This window comes from Telopea speciosissima, chromosome 1 (assembly GCF_018873765.1).
Source record: "Telopea speciosissima isolate NSW1024214 ecotype Mountain lineage chromosome 1, Tspe_v1, whole genome shotgun sequence".
NCBI lineage: Eukaryota > Viridiplantae > Streptophyta > Magnoliopsida > Proteales > Proteaceae > Telopea > Telopea speciosissima.
This window is the reverse complement of record NC_057916.1, coordinates 34866685-34882618: the sequence shown is the minus strand read 5'-3', so window position 1 is coordinate 34882618 and position 15934 is coordinate 34866685. Positions and strand designations below refer to the sequence as shown.

At 35.6% G+C, this 15934-nt stretch overlaps 1 protein-coding gene across 2 annotated transcripts in view; it reads left to right on the top strand.

The window, feature by feature from the left end:
- The first annotated feature begins 8470 nt into the window (after window positions 1-8470).
- Window positions 8471-15934, top strand: part of LOC122666013 (protein NETWORKED 1D-like) — a 15752-nt gene continuing 8288 nt past the window's right edge. Inside the window, exons 1-4 of one of the 2 annotated variants that reach the window (XM_043862136.1) lie at window positions 8471-8481; window positions 12707-12839; window positions 13307-13383; window positions 13500-13785. In XM_043862136.1, the coding sequence (XP_043718071.1) occupies window positions 13680-13785 (106 nt within the window). In that variant the 5' untranslated portion in view covers window positions 8471-8481; window positions 12707-12839; window positions 13307-13383; window positions 13500-13679. Of the gene's footprint in view, window positions 8482-12645; window positions 12840-13306; window positions 13384-13496; window positions 13786-15934 lie in introns of those variants that run through there. The other variant, XM_043862132.1, reaches the window with a different exon arrangement.

Here is a 15934-nt window from a genome sequence, read left to right as displayed (position 1 = left end):
GGATGATCTTCACCAGAGCATTAGGGTTGCTGGAGTTGCAGTTCTAGCCTTCTAGGTGGAGGGCCTTTTCAAGAAAGTGAAGTTAATGGGCTTTTTTTACACCCCCCGCGCCAACCCCACACCCCTCCTCCCCCCCCAAAAAAAAAAAAAAAAAAAAAAACAGTTAATGGGCTTCGGGATTGATTAAGGGCTGGGCAATGGTGCCATTGAGTTTAAAGGGGGTGGATCTAAGACATTTTGTAGAAGATTGGGATGCTTCATTTTTTGCATCCCACATGGAAGGGCATTAAATTATACATTTTCAGACCTAATCGGGTAATGTGTAATCATTCCATCAACAAAATTCGATGGTATACAACTTGTGGGAGACATGATTCAGTAATGCACAACTTGGTTGAGCCAATCCTGGCTCTATTTGACACAATCCTTTATTTTGACAGGTAGATTTGGGCTTATTTAAGGTTAGGACATACCAAACCAAGGTTAGAATGGGTAGGGTAGGGTTAGGTTAGGTTAGGAATTTATTCCTTGGACAGGCATAAAGAACCAGGATATAACCCTCTCCAAATCCCATCTCCACTGGTGATGTGGCTCATTATATTTAAGGGTGTCAATCGGTTGGTTTTGATTTTTCAATTCGGTTATATTCTGGTTCTCAGAAAACCATGAGATTTATAACTTGGGGCTTTCAGTTCCTGAGTTGGTTCTTCCCCATATTAAAAAAAAGAAGGTAAACTGAACCTAATATACTCTTTTTGAGTTGTTTTTTTGCATGAAATCTACTCTTGGCTTCCTTTTTCTTCCTCCTCTGAAGGGCTATCTCCATCTTCTTTGGCGTCCTCTCTGCTGCCTTCTCTGGTTGTAAATAAACCACTAAGAGTGAGGGTGGTCAGAGATAAGAAGGAAAAGAGGGAGAGAGAAGGAGAGAATGGGATCGAGCAAAAAAAAGAAAAGAAAGTAGTAAGTTGAGGAACACAATTTGAGAATTGGAAAGAAAATCAATTTATTCAGTTCCTAATCGGTAAAGTTCAAAGTTCAAAGTTCAAATTGAAGAAATTTCAATTTTTAAAACTAAAAATGAACTGAATTTTTTTGGAGATTCAGGCAATGTTTGGTATGCATTCTAGGTTGATTTCTTCGGATGATAAAAATAGTTTTTATTTTTATTTTTAATTTTTAATTTTTTATTCTGTGAGAATGCGAAATCGACCTAGAATGCATACCAAACACAGCCTCAATGTTCAATTTTAAACAACCAGTTTTGGTTCTGATTTTCAGTTTAAATTTAATAACACCCTTAATTGGGGTCTTGTATCATTATTATACCACCCCTATGCATGAAGTCGAAATTACACTTCTCTAATGCATCAATGGGACCGATGGCCCCAGTGAAAAAATTGCGAGTAAAGAGAAGCTTGATCCAATCACTTCTCCTGACCATGATTACCAAGAGGAATAATCCAATCTATATGACTCACTAGACTTAAGAATTTACTTGTTAATTTATTAGTAGGGCAAAGTATAACTTGTCGGGTCTGACTAGATAAGTTTATCTAGTTTGCATATAAATAGATCAAATTCTGTGGATAGGTAAATCCTTATGTCCATTACTCACATATTAAGTTTCATTTTAAACGGAATTCTTAAGTGACAAAATAAAACAGTAAAAATTCAATATTATGGGAGAATATATACTAATGGTTGGAGTATCACGGACATTCATGGATATACATGATGATGCATGTTAATATTTAGGAGTGTGAAATTAACAAGGGGTTTATCCAATCCGCTCTTTTCTAACGATTTGAAATTACCGCATCAATTTGCCATTTTAAAATTTTTTTGGGTTCATCAAGAGAAACTTAATTCTTTTACTGAGGCTATGAATCGTAATTGTTGTTCACAAAAGTTTGTTATTTTTTCAAAAATCACAAGGCATCTATTCAACCACATGGACAGATGATATGTCAATTCTGATCGTTGAATGGAGAAGACATGGTCTAGATTAGTCACCTATCAAATATCAAAATCTAATTGAATCAAATACCTTATTTTTGTATTAGCATATATCTCGTGTATGTTCATGCATGTATATCAATACTATAGGCTTTCTCCCAACTCTGAATAAGAATATATAATTTAGATTTAAAAAATTGAAAAAAATGAATAACTTAGATTTATTTTGTGATTTTTGAAAACTATCATCTTCCATCCATACATGGATTAGTTATTTGAGATTCTGCTCGGATTATGGATTAGGATGTAAAAGGACTGAAATGGCACAGGTGTACCTTTGGTATCAGATCCATGACCTATTTGGATCATTTTCTATATAACCCATTACAGCAAAAGGGGATGATGAGCTGGTGGAGGAAGAGGTTCACATGCTTTCTCAAAAGTACTCAAACTATGAACTTCAAAAGGTTGGTCAGTGGGGACTGATGGTTCTCCTTCACATTTGCTTACTATTAACCCAACAAAATAATAATAGCAGACCAACAACCTTTTGAAAGTTAGGGACATCTGAGTAGGTGAACAGACCTTTTGACTTAAATTTTGTTAGACTTTATTATAGTCCAAAAATTGCTGATGGCAATGTCAAAGGTGGTTAGTTAATTCTTGTTAATTTTTCTATTGTATTTTTAAATCTATGGTAAACCTTTACGTCTATCCTTGTATTAATCGAAATCAGATTAATATTCATTCATAATTTCAAAAATTGTAATCGGATTGGTCGAATCGGTTGTGATCAATTCTAATTTTGAACATGTTGAAGCTGTCGATTTAAAGGTTTTTGGGGCTAGATCGTTTGGTTTTCAAATTTAAAGGGTTGGTTGGTTCTAGGGTTTTTGAGATCAATTCCGATCCAACGAAGATCGATTCGATCCTCAATTCCGCTTTTAAAATCCTTGTCTTCATTGTTTACCAAAAAAAATTGGAATCTAAAAGAGATGTAGCCTTGTAGGTGTTAGCTGCTCCACTACAAGCAAAAAATATAAGTAGAATGTGACTTATAGAGAGCTCATGTGATGTTTTCCCCCCTGGCCTCTTTCTGGGTTTAGAGAATAAGTTAGGTACTCAGTAATGGTGTTGGGAAGGGGAAGGAATGAAAGCTTACAGATTACATGTTGATACATACAAGATTGAACATCCAATGATAGAGTGACACGTGTAATAATCTCGGGCAAAAAGCAAAGCATGAGCAACAAGCCTGAGGACAGTAGAAGACCGGTTAACTCTCGACTCCTCATGCCAAATGCGTGAGTAGGAAGCTTTACATGTGGCCAGTTAGTTGGAGATTCTCCACGATGCCAACTGCCAATACGGACAAATTCCATTAACTGTTTCCACTCAGACCTCCCGCCAGAGAAACCCGAAGAATATGTGATCCAGAGGACAGTGAGGCTTACACGAACAAGAGATCGACATTCTTTCAAGACCATGTAGATAGAACTACAGTGATCAAGGTAAGGGGTTCAGTTCATTTTCCATCCCGATTCGCTTAGATTCAATCACTCTTTAGAACTGCTACTCACCCTCCATCCCTAGCCCCGCAATTGCTATTTCTCTGGGATCTGACTTAGGTAACGAGAGTCCCCCGTTGGAGTCCGCTTTGGCCAACTCTTCCGCTCTATCTCTTGGCTCTTGTGTTTGCTAACACAGTCCGACAAATCTCGACAGCAACACAGGTGACTGACTTTGGTTGTGGATCCAAATACGGTATAATGGACAATGAGTCTAATGGTTTATGAATCTGAATTTGGTTCAAACGATATTACTTGAAGCATAATCTGAACTTCTCCAAGAAGTAGTAACCTTACCTTATTAGTAATACTTCAAGAAACAGAATGGGCTTTTACATCTTTCTATTCTTAGTCTAGAAATAAAGTATTGGGTGGGGTTGGGTCATTGGTATTCATTGATTATAAAGTACAGGCCTATACTTAAAATTTATGCATAGTGTAATGTATGAAGGCCTACCACTGGGATGGCTTAGGGTTGGGTTGCAAAAAATTAGAACCCCAATCCCATGTCCTAGGGGTGTCAAATGGTCAGTTCTCTTTAGTTTTAATTGGTTTGAATTACTGTTAAGGTAAGATTTGGTTTCAAAATTTATATCAGGTTGATTTAACATGCTCTTATCAGTCCATTTTCGAGTTAATATTGGTTTGGTTTCGATTTTTTCATAATATATATATTAATGGAAACAATTGATGTTTATTGGTTTTTTTTTTCCTAATCTTTTTTTTAATCATTTTGATCTATCGCAATCATTTAGATTTTGTATTCATTTTTAAAAACCCAAATCCAAAGTTCTCAGGGTGTTCATTCTATTCTGTTATCATTATTGTCCACAATTTCCTTGTTAATGCAAAGAGACAAGCAGCTCGCAAATTCTAACATGATTAGAAACAATTTTTTCTTCTTCTCAAGTTTTGTCTTCAATATCTTGCAATCATCAGAAGGGATTGGTGAAGACGGATTGAAATAGACTACACTGGTAGATTACCATCCGATAAAGTTTGGGTTTCAATCTAATTTGGATTTTACCAATTGGTTCATTCGGTTTTCACTCAACCTTGTCGTATTAACTCCAATTATTAAGGGAGATGTGTAAAAAGAATCTCCTATACCACACCAATGCCAGTATACACCCAATTAGGGCACCTTGGTGAGAGTTGGAAAAAAAACATATATATATATATATGTGAAGGTTAGGGAAGACCCACGTTTATAAGATGTCTCTAAGAGAGAATTAGAGAAAGTTGACTGACTTTTAATAGGGATTGCAATTTCCAAGAAGATCCCAAATGTTTTTCTTTTTTTTCGGTAGAAGCCCAAATGTTTGTTTAGGAAGTGAAATTAATAGTGAACCTCTGTCATGTTTTTTTTGTTAAGTCTGTCACTATTTTATATAAAAAAAATGTCTATCACCTCGTAATTTCCACTGCTCATCGGAGGTGTGTCTCGACGTGTACCTGTGTCAAATAAAATCTAATGTAAAAAGATCGGTATTACCCCTTGGAAAGTAAAAAGAATCAAAGCCAACACCGATAATTTTGCACAAGATATAAGTACACACCTAGACACAATACCGGTTAACGTTCCTTTTCCCTAAAAAAATATTTAAAGAGTCTATTAATTGAAAGGAGAAACTCCCCTTTCAGTTTCATAATATGAGTGTTTGATACATACACCACATGAAAGTTATGTGGGTTTCAGTTTATATTTTTCCAAAGTCAATCACCATTAGGTACCATTATCTTTTGGTTAGTATTTTTTTCCCCACCATTAGGTCCATTATCTTTTGGTTAGTATTTTTTCCCCCAACTTGGTATTGGTTCACATTCTATAAGCTACACATTATGAATCTAATATCGGAAAAGGTTTCCTAGCTGGCCTCCTATGTAAAATATCATTCTTTTGCACCTATCAAGTGTGCTCCCTGCTCAAAAAATCCTTTCCCATCTATTTTATTTTAGGAAAAAGTTTTCCAAAGAGCTAATGTAATGTACAAGTGTACACCCATTCAATGAATTTTATTATTATTATTATTATTAGGGACAAAGAACGGTATCTCGTCGTATGGTTTATACAGCTAGGCACAGAATCAAGTGAAAATAACACCCTGCCACCCTCCCATATGAAATCCAATATCTCACTTATATTGATGCCTTACGTGTGCTCTCATTGGCCCTTGCATTAGTGCATGTGCTACACAACCAAAAAACGATTTCTAGCCCTTACAAACTTTTTTAATTACATCCTTTTAGAATCTAATTCTAAAGACTTTTTTCACCACTTTGAGTAAGTCTTTCTTAACCCTTGGTTCTATAGTGATGTTTTTCATTTAGTCATATAAAGGAATTCCGTTATTTTCAATAAAAAGAAGCAAAACCCTCAGCATTTATTATTTTTAATATCTCGGTGGATGACACTTGTTCTGATTCTCCATCAACATCTTCAATTCAATTAATTGCATGTAATGGTGGGTCATATTTTTCTTATCACTTATGGCGGTTTTCTTCGGTCCACCAAAGAGGCGGGTTGGGCTTCTTGTCTATTTCTCAATGAGGATCAAGTTTAATATCAGCTATTACTATGAATCTTTAAGTTCAACAGTTGAAGCGGAGGCCAAAACAATTGAAGACGGTATCATGACTATACTCGAAAAAGACATCAGGTATTTAGAAATATGAACGGACTCACAACAATTAGCAGATTGGCTATCCTTTGAATGTTCTTCAGAAAATGAATTGCTATTATATTTGTATTTTATTTTTGGGAGAATGTTCTCTGTGTCAAGGGCGCAGACTGCACCCAGACACATGGGGGTGAGTGCAATGACCACCCTGCCCCCTTGAGTGGTAGGCCCATGTGTCTGGGCACAGCTTGTGCTGCGGCAGAGAGAACATGAGCCCTTTATTTTTAGAGCACATACCAAATTTGCTTTCATGAATATTGAAAACCTCACGCACATGGTGAATTTTCATAGATGATGTGAAGAAGGGAATTGAGCACCTTGCTGGTCTAGAATCTAGATGGTCTCTCACGTATCGACTTTGAAAAAAAAAAAAAAAAAAAAAAAAAGGGGAAGCAAGCCAAAAATGAATGATGACCGATTCAAAAAAAAGGATTTGAAATCGGGTTAGTTGACTCCAAATAAAATTGGCCGATTCCTCTAATCTAGTCTTATTCTTTAAATCACGTTGTTCTCCTTGACAGGAATAAAAAGACCCACTTGAAAAGAATTCTCCATTATTATTATTTTTTTCTACATAGGCTGCTATAAGGGTACCACTTGTAGAATTGATCCAATGATAGCTTGTATCTAAATTCTAAACAATAAACTGGAGAAACAATAGGAGTGTTTGCTACAAGAATAATGAGCATCAATTTAAGTAAATTAAAATCAAAGTTTCAAAGATTAAAATCATAACTTAAGAAAAATCTAACATGATTTGATATGATCTTTACCTAATTAGGATGATCAAACACTAATCCTTTATCTCTTGTTGTATCTTACAATCAATTTATCTACTAACAAAGGTCGTTTGTGGACGGCCGTCACCATACCTTTTATGAAAAATATACAATTTATGTATTTATTTATGGATCGAGTTTTCCTTCAGCCATGAGCCCACGATCAAGGGATTCCCTTTAAAAGGCGTTGGGACGATATCATGCTATAATGGAGAAGTCTATATATTCGACCATTCGTAAAATAGAGGACAGAGAAGTATAGCCTTTGATGGTTGTAGGATTAATTCCTTCAATGCATGGTGAAAAAAAACTTCCTCCTTTATTTATCTATCGTGCCCCTTAACATCCTTATTTTTCATTATAGTGAAAAGGTTCTCTGAACCATTGGAGTAGGATACACTAGTACTTTCATGTCTATCTTTCTCTTCCTCACATGAAATGACCTTGTTATCCTCCTATGGATGATACTGTTTTGTAACATCTCATTGATGCGCTCCCTTGTGCCGCATGCTCAGAATCAATCTCTCCCATCATTATTTTATTTCACAGTTGAACATAAATTTTTTTTTGGTAACTAAAAAAAATAAATAAATAATGAAGAGAGAGAGAGAGAGTTTATTTTATTTGCTTGCTTTATGATAGACCAGTCGATCCAATTGGAGGTTGAAGAGAGTCTTCAAATGTCACTAACCAACTATTTGCTTGCTTTATGATACAGCTCACTTGAAATATAGAGTTAAGGGTTTAAAACCCCTATTTTGTATAGATTATATAGGTATATAAAAATAGATAATGCATTTCTTTCACTTGTCAAATCCTTCATATTTTCTAGAACAAAACAAAACCCAAAACTCCTTTTTTTCCCATATGATGAATCATATAGAATGTGACTACCAAACTTACTTTTCTTTAATACCTAACAATCAAAACCCTACAAAGTCCAAATTGTTTCTTCATCAACAGTTACAAGAATTAGACTAAACAATCCAAACCCATAAAATATTCTTAATTAGCTAGCTTATCCTTTCTTCAATAATTCAACTTGGAATGTCCTTTTATGTAACTAGTCACCAAGAATATTATAACTCCCAATGACATGGACTTTTGGAATATATATGTATAGACATACGTATGCAACACATATTATTGGATTATAAATTGGAAAAACACAAAAAAATGTCTCTATCTGTACCAACTTTCTCTGTTCAAGCATCATATTAATTAGGGAAGGGATTCAATAGTCTGGGGACATGGGAAGGATTTAAATCCTCATTGTGAGGGTATTTTAGACATTTTGTCATATAGGGAAGAGTTTATTCCGTTTTTGTGGTATATTGCTCCAAACTTGCGATCGCCTATTTCTGTTCTCTCAATCAAAAAACTTTTCCTAATCAAAAAACTTTTCCTTTATTAGTTAAAGAAATTGTTTGCTACAACGTCAGAGTGTAGTTTCCCACTAATGAGAGAGGTGGGAAATTGAATCGTCCAATGGAGAGAGTTGAGTTTTAACGAGTAGAGAGCAGGTTTTTAGTGCATAATATTAGCATCGATTGTTGCTAATACGGATACAATACCAACATGGATCGGATTGTATCCGATCCATATAGGCCATAAATGCAAAGAAAAACACCTTTTTGACCGATAGCACTGATACGTATCGGTTAGGTATCAACATCGATCATGACCAATCCCAATAGGAATCGATTGATACAACCGATTTGATACCAATACGTAAAATCATGAGAGAGAGTAGGGTCCATGGGTGAGTGAGGGTAAACAAACTTCCCATGTTACCAATGTACTATTGTCTTTTTATATGTTTCTTTTTATTGTTTGCTCTCTTTACCCTGATCATGTGGGTCCTATGTGGATGATGTCATTTTCTTTTCTCTTTTTTCATATCATCATTGGTGTGGTGTAGGAGTTTCTCCCCACACAGATAGTGTGAGAAATGGAACCCTCTCCCTAATTAGGGTAAAAGATCAATGTTTGATCAAGTGGATGATGCACCAGAGTAGGGGCCGATGAGAGCACGTGCATAACAATATCAACATAGATATGATTTTTTATTTCATGGGGTAGGATAATAATTTCATGTGCTCCTATGTCTGGACGAAAGGATTACACAACTAGGCAATGTTCCCCCTCCCCAACCCCCCTAATTATTAACTACCAGGACGCTGGTGTGTACATGTACCTACGAATGCCCTTTCACATTCCATCCGTGAACCCCCCCCCTTCACACTCTCTTTCCTCAGTAAACCCATTTTCCTATTGGATGCTTCGTGTACAGTTTCCTTCATTGATGGAAACTGCACTCAGACGTCACAGCCATCCCTCTCCAAAAAAATAAAAAAATAAATAAAAAATCTGAAGAAGGTCCAAGGTGGGCCATTGTAGATGGGCTATGGGGCCTATCATTTAAATGAGAAGACCAACTATTTTATAATTGAATTAATGCAATAAATTATAAAAAAAAAAAAAAAAAGCCTAACTTGTGGGCCTAATTTTAAACTGATTGGGCCATCTTCACCGTCCCACAGCTCATTGCCATTAGCCTTTACTCTTTAGGGGCTTTTCTTTCCTTTTCTAAAGATAAGTTCTTTAATTCCATACAAGTTTTATTTGAATCAAAACACTACAATCAGTTAGTTACTTGGAAATATTTAATTTTAAGTTTGGGGAAAAAGGAACAAAACATACAGTCATCAAATCAATTTAAATTTAAATTTAAATTTCCATTCTTTTTCTGCAGCAAATGAACTTTATCATCTATATTTTACTATTAAAAAAAAAAAAAAAAAAAAAAAAAAGAGAAAGCAAGAGAGAGACGTACCTTAAAATCTTTCTATGGTTGACGTATCAGCTTTTTTGTGCTGCGAATTTCTGTGGCGGAAAGTGACGACCGGCACCACCGTCCAGACGCCGTCCCACCACCATTAACAGACGAAAGATCAAAGATCAGCCACATAGTGTCATACACAGTGAATTTACCAAACTATCCTCTCTTTGTTATTAAATTCATGATTATCCCAGGGATTCTCCATTAAAGTTGGGGAAGTACATGATATAATGAATCCCAGTGGTTGTAGGGTGTCAAATGGTTGGTTCGGTTCGGTTTTGATTAGTCGAATCGATTTTATACAAGTATTGACCCAAACTAAAGTGAAGCCCAACATTTAAGATGAGTTTTGATTTCAATATGTTCAATTTCAGGTTTTCTTATCGAGCTATTATCGGTCCATCTTCAATTCTATTTTTCATATATAAAAAAGAAGGGAAGTAGTTTTCTATCTGGGAGTGTGGCCTACGCCAGCATTCTTATGTGTCTATCTCTCTCCTCCTCAAAACAAGGGGGCAAATGTGTCTTTCCATATGGGGAAGAGAGAGAGAGAGAGACTCATGGGAATACTGGTGTAGGCCACACTCCCAGATAGAGATCTTTTTCCCAGAAAAAAAATGTAAGTAAAAATACTTTTTATTTGTTTTTGGTTTTCGATAGGTTTTTTGTTTAGGTCAACCTTAATGGTCGGTCTGGTCAATTTTGGTTTTGTATCGATCCTTGCACCCAAATACAAGAAGCACTTCAGATTGTTTTTTCGACACCACTAGCTGGTGGGATAAGATTCCGAAAATAGTGTCAAGGATATTTTAGACTTTATTCAATAAAAGGTAGAGGGAATAAAGACACCCCAATGACTAGATTCTTATCACCCACGACCCGGGGGTGGGAGGGGAGGGAGGACATTTCTCCCTTCTTGTGCCTGGGTAGCAGGCGCTTGCCTGGCAGTCTTCTTTTTCCCATAATTTATATAATTGAATATGTTAATGCAATGTTAACCTTATTGACTGTGATTATAAATATAATTGGAACACTAAACTCTGATTAAGAATTTGAAACAAGAATTTACTTCCATTTACATTAACTAAACTCACAAATTAAAGATCATATTTTACTCATGATTTGTAGGCAACATTTGGAGTTTTAGATGAATTAATTGGAACTGTGATTTTTTGTCACCGGAAGATTCCATGCAATCTACAATGTTTACCTAATAATTATAACTTTTGATGGTTCAACAATATTCATTCTCTTTCTTAAGTCATCTATCAGATAAGGACAATCCAAAACTTGTTTCCTATATATATGACAAAAAAGATTGCACCACCTTAATAAACTTATTCCAAGTATGAATCAGATGATTTTGACTAATATTTGTTTATCATTCAAATTGAGTCAGCATACATAAATTTTAATATAATCTATATTAATTTGGCTAATGCATTTCTCATGCCATCATTATACAGAGGTTTTTTTTTTTTTTTATACAAACTTATTAGACTTAGCATTTCAGTATAACAGGTTAAGGCAAAACTTATTAGAATGGCTAGCCTTAGATAGATTTATCAAGGGAACTGAAATTTGTGCTATATGTCGGATCTGATGGAGCTCAAATTTTGTAGATAAGTTAAGTCTAATATTTCCTACTCACAACTAACATTTTATCCCAAAGAACATTTGTCAAATAGCAAAATTGAAGTTTGAAAATAAGGATTATGAGAATATGTATAGTGGTTGTTGAAATACTGGGAATATGTATGAATAATTAGATATACACAGAGATGCATGTGAATATACGGAAGGGTATTTGATTGAATTACACTAAAACTTGACATGTGATTAATTTAAGACATATACTAATTATTCCACAATTAGAATTGACATATCATAATTTCATATGTCACAATCAGATGCGCTGGCTTAACAAGCTTATCAAACTCGGATCATTCAAACGAGTCTTTTTTTTATTATGTTAACATAAATTAAATTAGATACTAGTTCATTTGTTTGAATATAATGAAAGGGTTTTCACATCAATAACAATGGAGGATGAGTATAAATGAGAAACAGTTTTATCAATAAAAGACCCACATGGTTAGAAAAAAGAAAATATGTAAATACAAAACTCAAACGCCTCTGTTACTGGCACAAATATATTATGTTCACACATGCTTTTCGGATATTAAATATGAGACTAACCCTCCAATTTAGAGAACATAATTTTGTTATGTGTCAAGGTCATTTTTAGTGTTCTACACCAGGAAAACAAAAAAAAATTCATTTTTGCTGGGCATGTAATGTAGAAGTCAAACTACAGCTACTAGAAGGTAGAGAAAATTGAAAAAAATATGAAGTTGGGTATGGTTAGGAACACAAGAAAAAAACATTTAAACTTGCCAAACGTGTTCGGCTCTAATTGTTTTTTTGATGAAGAAACAGAAGAAACGTGAAAGCTCAAACTCGACGCACGCGCACGGCATGTTTTAACTTAACAGTGGGGTTCATTTAGATGGTTGAGATATTAATTATATATTACAATGGGTTGGGTTGATTTTTCGTTTACTCGCGCGCGTTGGCCGTCGAATCAGAATATCTCTAATTCTTAGGCAGTTTATGATTTTAAAAAGGAAAAAATCCTCCAAAATCCTTTTTTAAAAATAGAAAAAAGAGGAAAAATCTTTTTTAATTGGGTAAAACTTCCCTCTTTCTCTCTCTCTAGACTCTGGTCCGACTCCGTAGCCCCTACTCTGTTCTTTTTGATGAAATAGTCCCCTACTCTGTTCTATTGCTACTGTTTCTTCCACTTCTAATATTCTGCGGCAACAATTGTCGAAAACTCCACAAACACTGAATAAGCAAGCGAGAAAGCGAGAAAGCGAGAAAGCGAGAGAGCGAGCGAGAGAGAGACGGAAGAATCTATCTCATACAATGGGGTGAAAAGGGAGGAAAGCAGCTGTTCGACTGTAATCACAGCTGCTTGCAGAAACTCTAAGATCAATTCTTGATTTTTATGGTTAGTTCTTCGTCTTTCCAGTTCATAAAGAATTGATTTTGATCCCTTACGCTTGAAAAACTATGTTTTTTGTGTTTATTTGATGGTAACTTCATTTCTCTGTACTTTTTCCCTGGGTTATGGGGCGTGTTTCTGATCTCAGCTTGTTTTCTCTGCGCTCTTTCTTTCCTTCTTTTTTTTTTTTTTTTTTTTTTTTTTTTGGGGTTATTTGGCTTGGTTTTGTTGATCGGTGGTTCCAATGGTGTAATTGTTAATCTGGTTTTCAGTCTTTTCTTCTTCCTAGTTTTGGTCATTGAGGGAGTTTCAGTGAATTTTCACGTTGGTTTCTGGATTTTGCATGATCATGTAATTCGGTAACTTGTGAAGTGAGATATTCTGCTAGTATTGATGTGTTATAGCTTCTAGGATTATTAAATCCAAGATTTTATGTTATCTAATCTTCTGTTTCGGATTTGTCTGTCGATCAGGTATTGTTGACGAGTTTGAAAAGAGAGGAAAGGGTTGTAGTTTTCAAAACTTTCTGGACTTGTGGTCTGTTAATCAGGTAATTTGCTTGTTATGTAAGCAATTATGGATTATGTAAAGCATGCACTTAAGAAGCTTATTTCATCTTATCTCTATCTGATGTATTAATCTTCTTCTGTTTATCTCTGTAAGCAGGCACAGGGACTGACACATTGAAAGCTTCAAAACCTTTTATTTTCACTTCCAAATCGGGGTTTTAAGATCCAATCAAATTTGATTCTGGCTCGGATCCCTTACTTGGATTTTTTTAACTGGTACAAGGATCGGAGTTTGGCCAGATCAGAACAGATTACGTTGGTGATCTTGGCTGCAGTCATGACAACTACCTTGTTACAGTCTGACTCTAGACGCTTGTACTCCTGGTGGTGGGATAGTCATATAAGCCCAAAGAATTCCAAATGGCTTCAGGAAAATCTTACAGGTATTTCTCTCCGTTCTGGTTTGGTTGGAGTTTTCTGACAAATTTAGTGTGTTGCCTAGCTGCCTTCCGTGTAGTTTTTCTTGAGATCAAATTAACGTTTTTTGGTTGTTGTTATTGTTGTTGTTGTTGTTCATGGGAAACCTGATACTAACGGATTATTTTTCACTTTGTGGATAAGTTTCTGGTTTTCCTAAAACACATTCATGGGAAGTCTCAAGTCTGAACCAGTGTTCTAAGTAACGGTATTGTATGGGCCGTATCGGCCGATGCGGTGATAACAAAGTGACCTTTTGATCTCGAATCAGACTGATACGGACTGATTCAACCGATACTTATCGGTATTGGCAGTAACCGATATGGTACCTGATAACCGTGTTTCATAGCCTTGCTCTCAACTTAGACGGAGTCCGAGAACTAAGATAACATTTATTTTGGGTTCTCCCGATTGTGGATCCTTTGATTTCCACTCTGCAGCTTTGCTGTCACTTTGCCCAGTTGCTCTATATCAGCTACATGTGACCATTCTATCTGGCCAAGAAAGGATGGTAGTGGCAAAAAGAAAAGTTATAAGAGAATCACTTCGTCTTAGGCGAGTCGCATGAAATTTTGTTCTTCGGTAAAGAATAAGGGAGTAGATGATTTTTTTCTTTTAATTTTCTGTGGTGAATGTGATTTAGTTCTTTGTGAGTGTTTCTGTCTGGATGCTTTGGACTTCCTGATTATGTTTGAAGAGAGAAGGTATTATTTGTAGATGTTGAATGGGCTTAACTCACAAGGGTTTTCCGGTTTAAGCTCAGGCCAGTTTCAGTTCAGGGAAGCACCGTTAGGCCTTCAAGTTAAAAAAAACAGGAGAGAAATTTAACTTACTTTCTGTGTAGCTATGATGCTCTTTTACTTAACTTAAAATATCATTGGAATGTGACTGTGCTTAATTATATATTGAATTCATATATTTATATAAGATGCTTAACTGGTCAGGGCACGGAAATATGACCCCAGCCCGACATGTTGTGCTCCCAAACATGGTTAAAGAAGTTGGGCAGTCTCATTGACCATCGCTACCCAATATTGGTGGTGTTATTGAATTTCTGCATAATTCCTAGCACAATTCTATAATTGGTTTACATAGAGATCCTTGCAATTCTAAGTCAAGTGGGCACTTGAACTGTCAACTTGTATCTTTCATCTATTTTCTGTTATCCTGTATGTGAACCAAAGGAATCTACTAAACAAACTTAAGATTTGATTTCCATCAACCATGATGGAGGCATGAATTGAGTTGGACAAGGCAAAGTATTGCTCTTGACAATGTGTATTTAACAGATCTATGTATGGTTCTTTGAACTTCTTAGTTCATGAAGTGGAATTCAACTCAGCCTAATTCAAGTTAGCCTTCTCCCAACATACTTGGGTTTTCTATTTATGAACGAGGAGTTTATTGTAATTTCCAAACTCCTGAAAATAGCTGTGCTTAAAGTTGATATCATATTCTGCAACAGTGTGTTCCGCAAAGATATCAACTTTGCTTAGTTATCAAGATCTCATATGTCCCCATCAATGGAATGTATTTAGTTTGAGCTGAAAATTGTAGGAGTAAGGTGGGACCATTTTGGAATTTCTTCCTGAGGAATGGCCAGGTCCTGTAATTTATTGATGACAACCACTGAATTGGGGGGAGGGGGAGGGGGAGGGGGAGGAAGAGGAAAAGCAATCTTGTACAAGTTGGTCTCTTCTTAAAGGAAACTCAGTCCATAAAAGTTTCATTATATGCCTTTCAAGAAACAACATGGCAATCTGTGAAATATGCCTTCAAAGTCCTTAGAAATTCCTCTTCACTAAACTGATCTAAGGGAAATGTGGTTATATGGAAATTAATTTTCTAGTTCTTGAATAACAAAAAAACATTGAGAATTTATAGTGTACTCCCTAGACAACTCAACTAAGCCTCATCTCAATCATGTTTTGCCGTTCAACTCTATTCAAAACCATACTTGATGTCAACCCTAATTTGTGCATGTATATTCTCATGGACTCTTACAAAGTCATCTTCGACCTCATCGAACTCATTTAGCTCTTCCAATTTGAATCATATCATTCCTCCTTACTAATCATTTAAGGTTCTTTCGTGCACATGTCCATGCCACCTCAA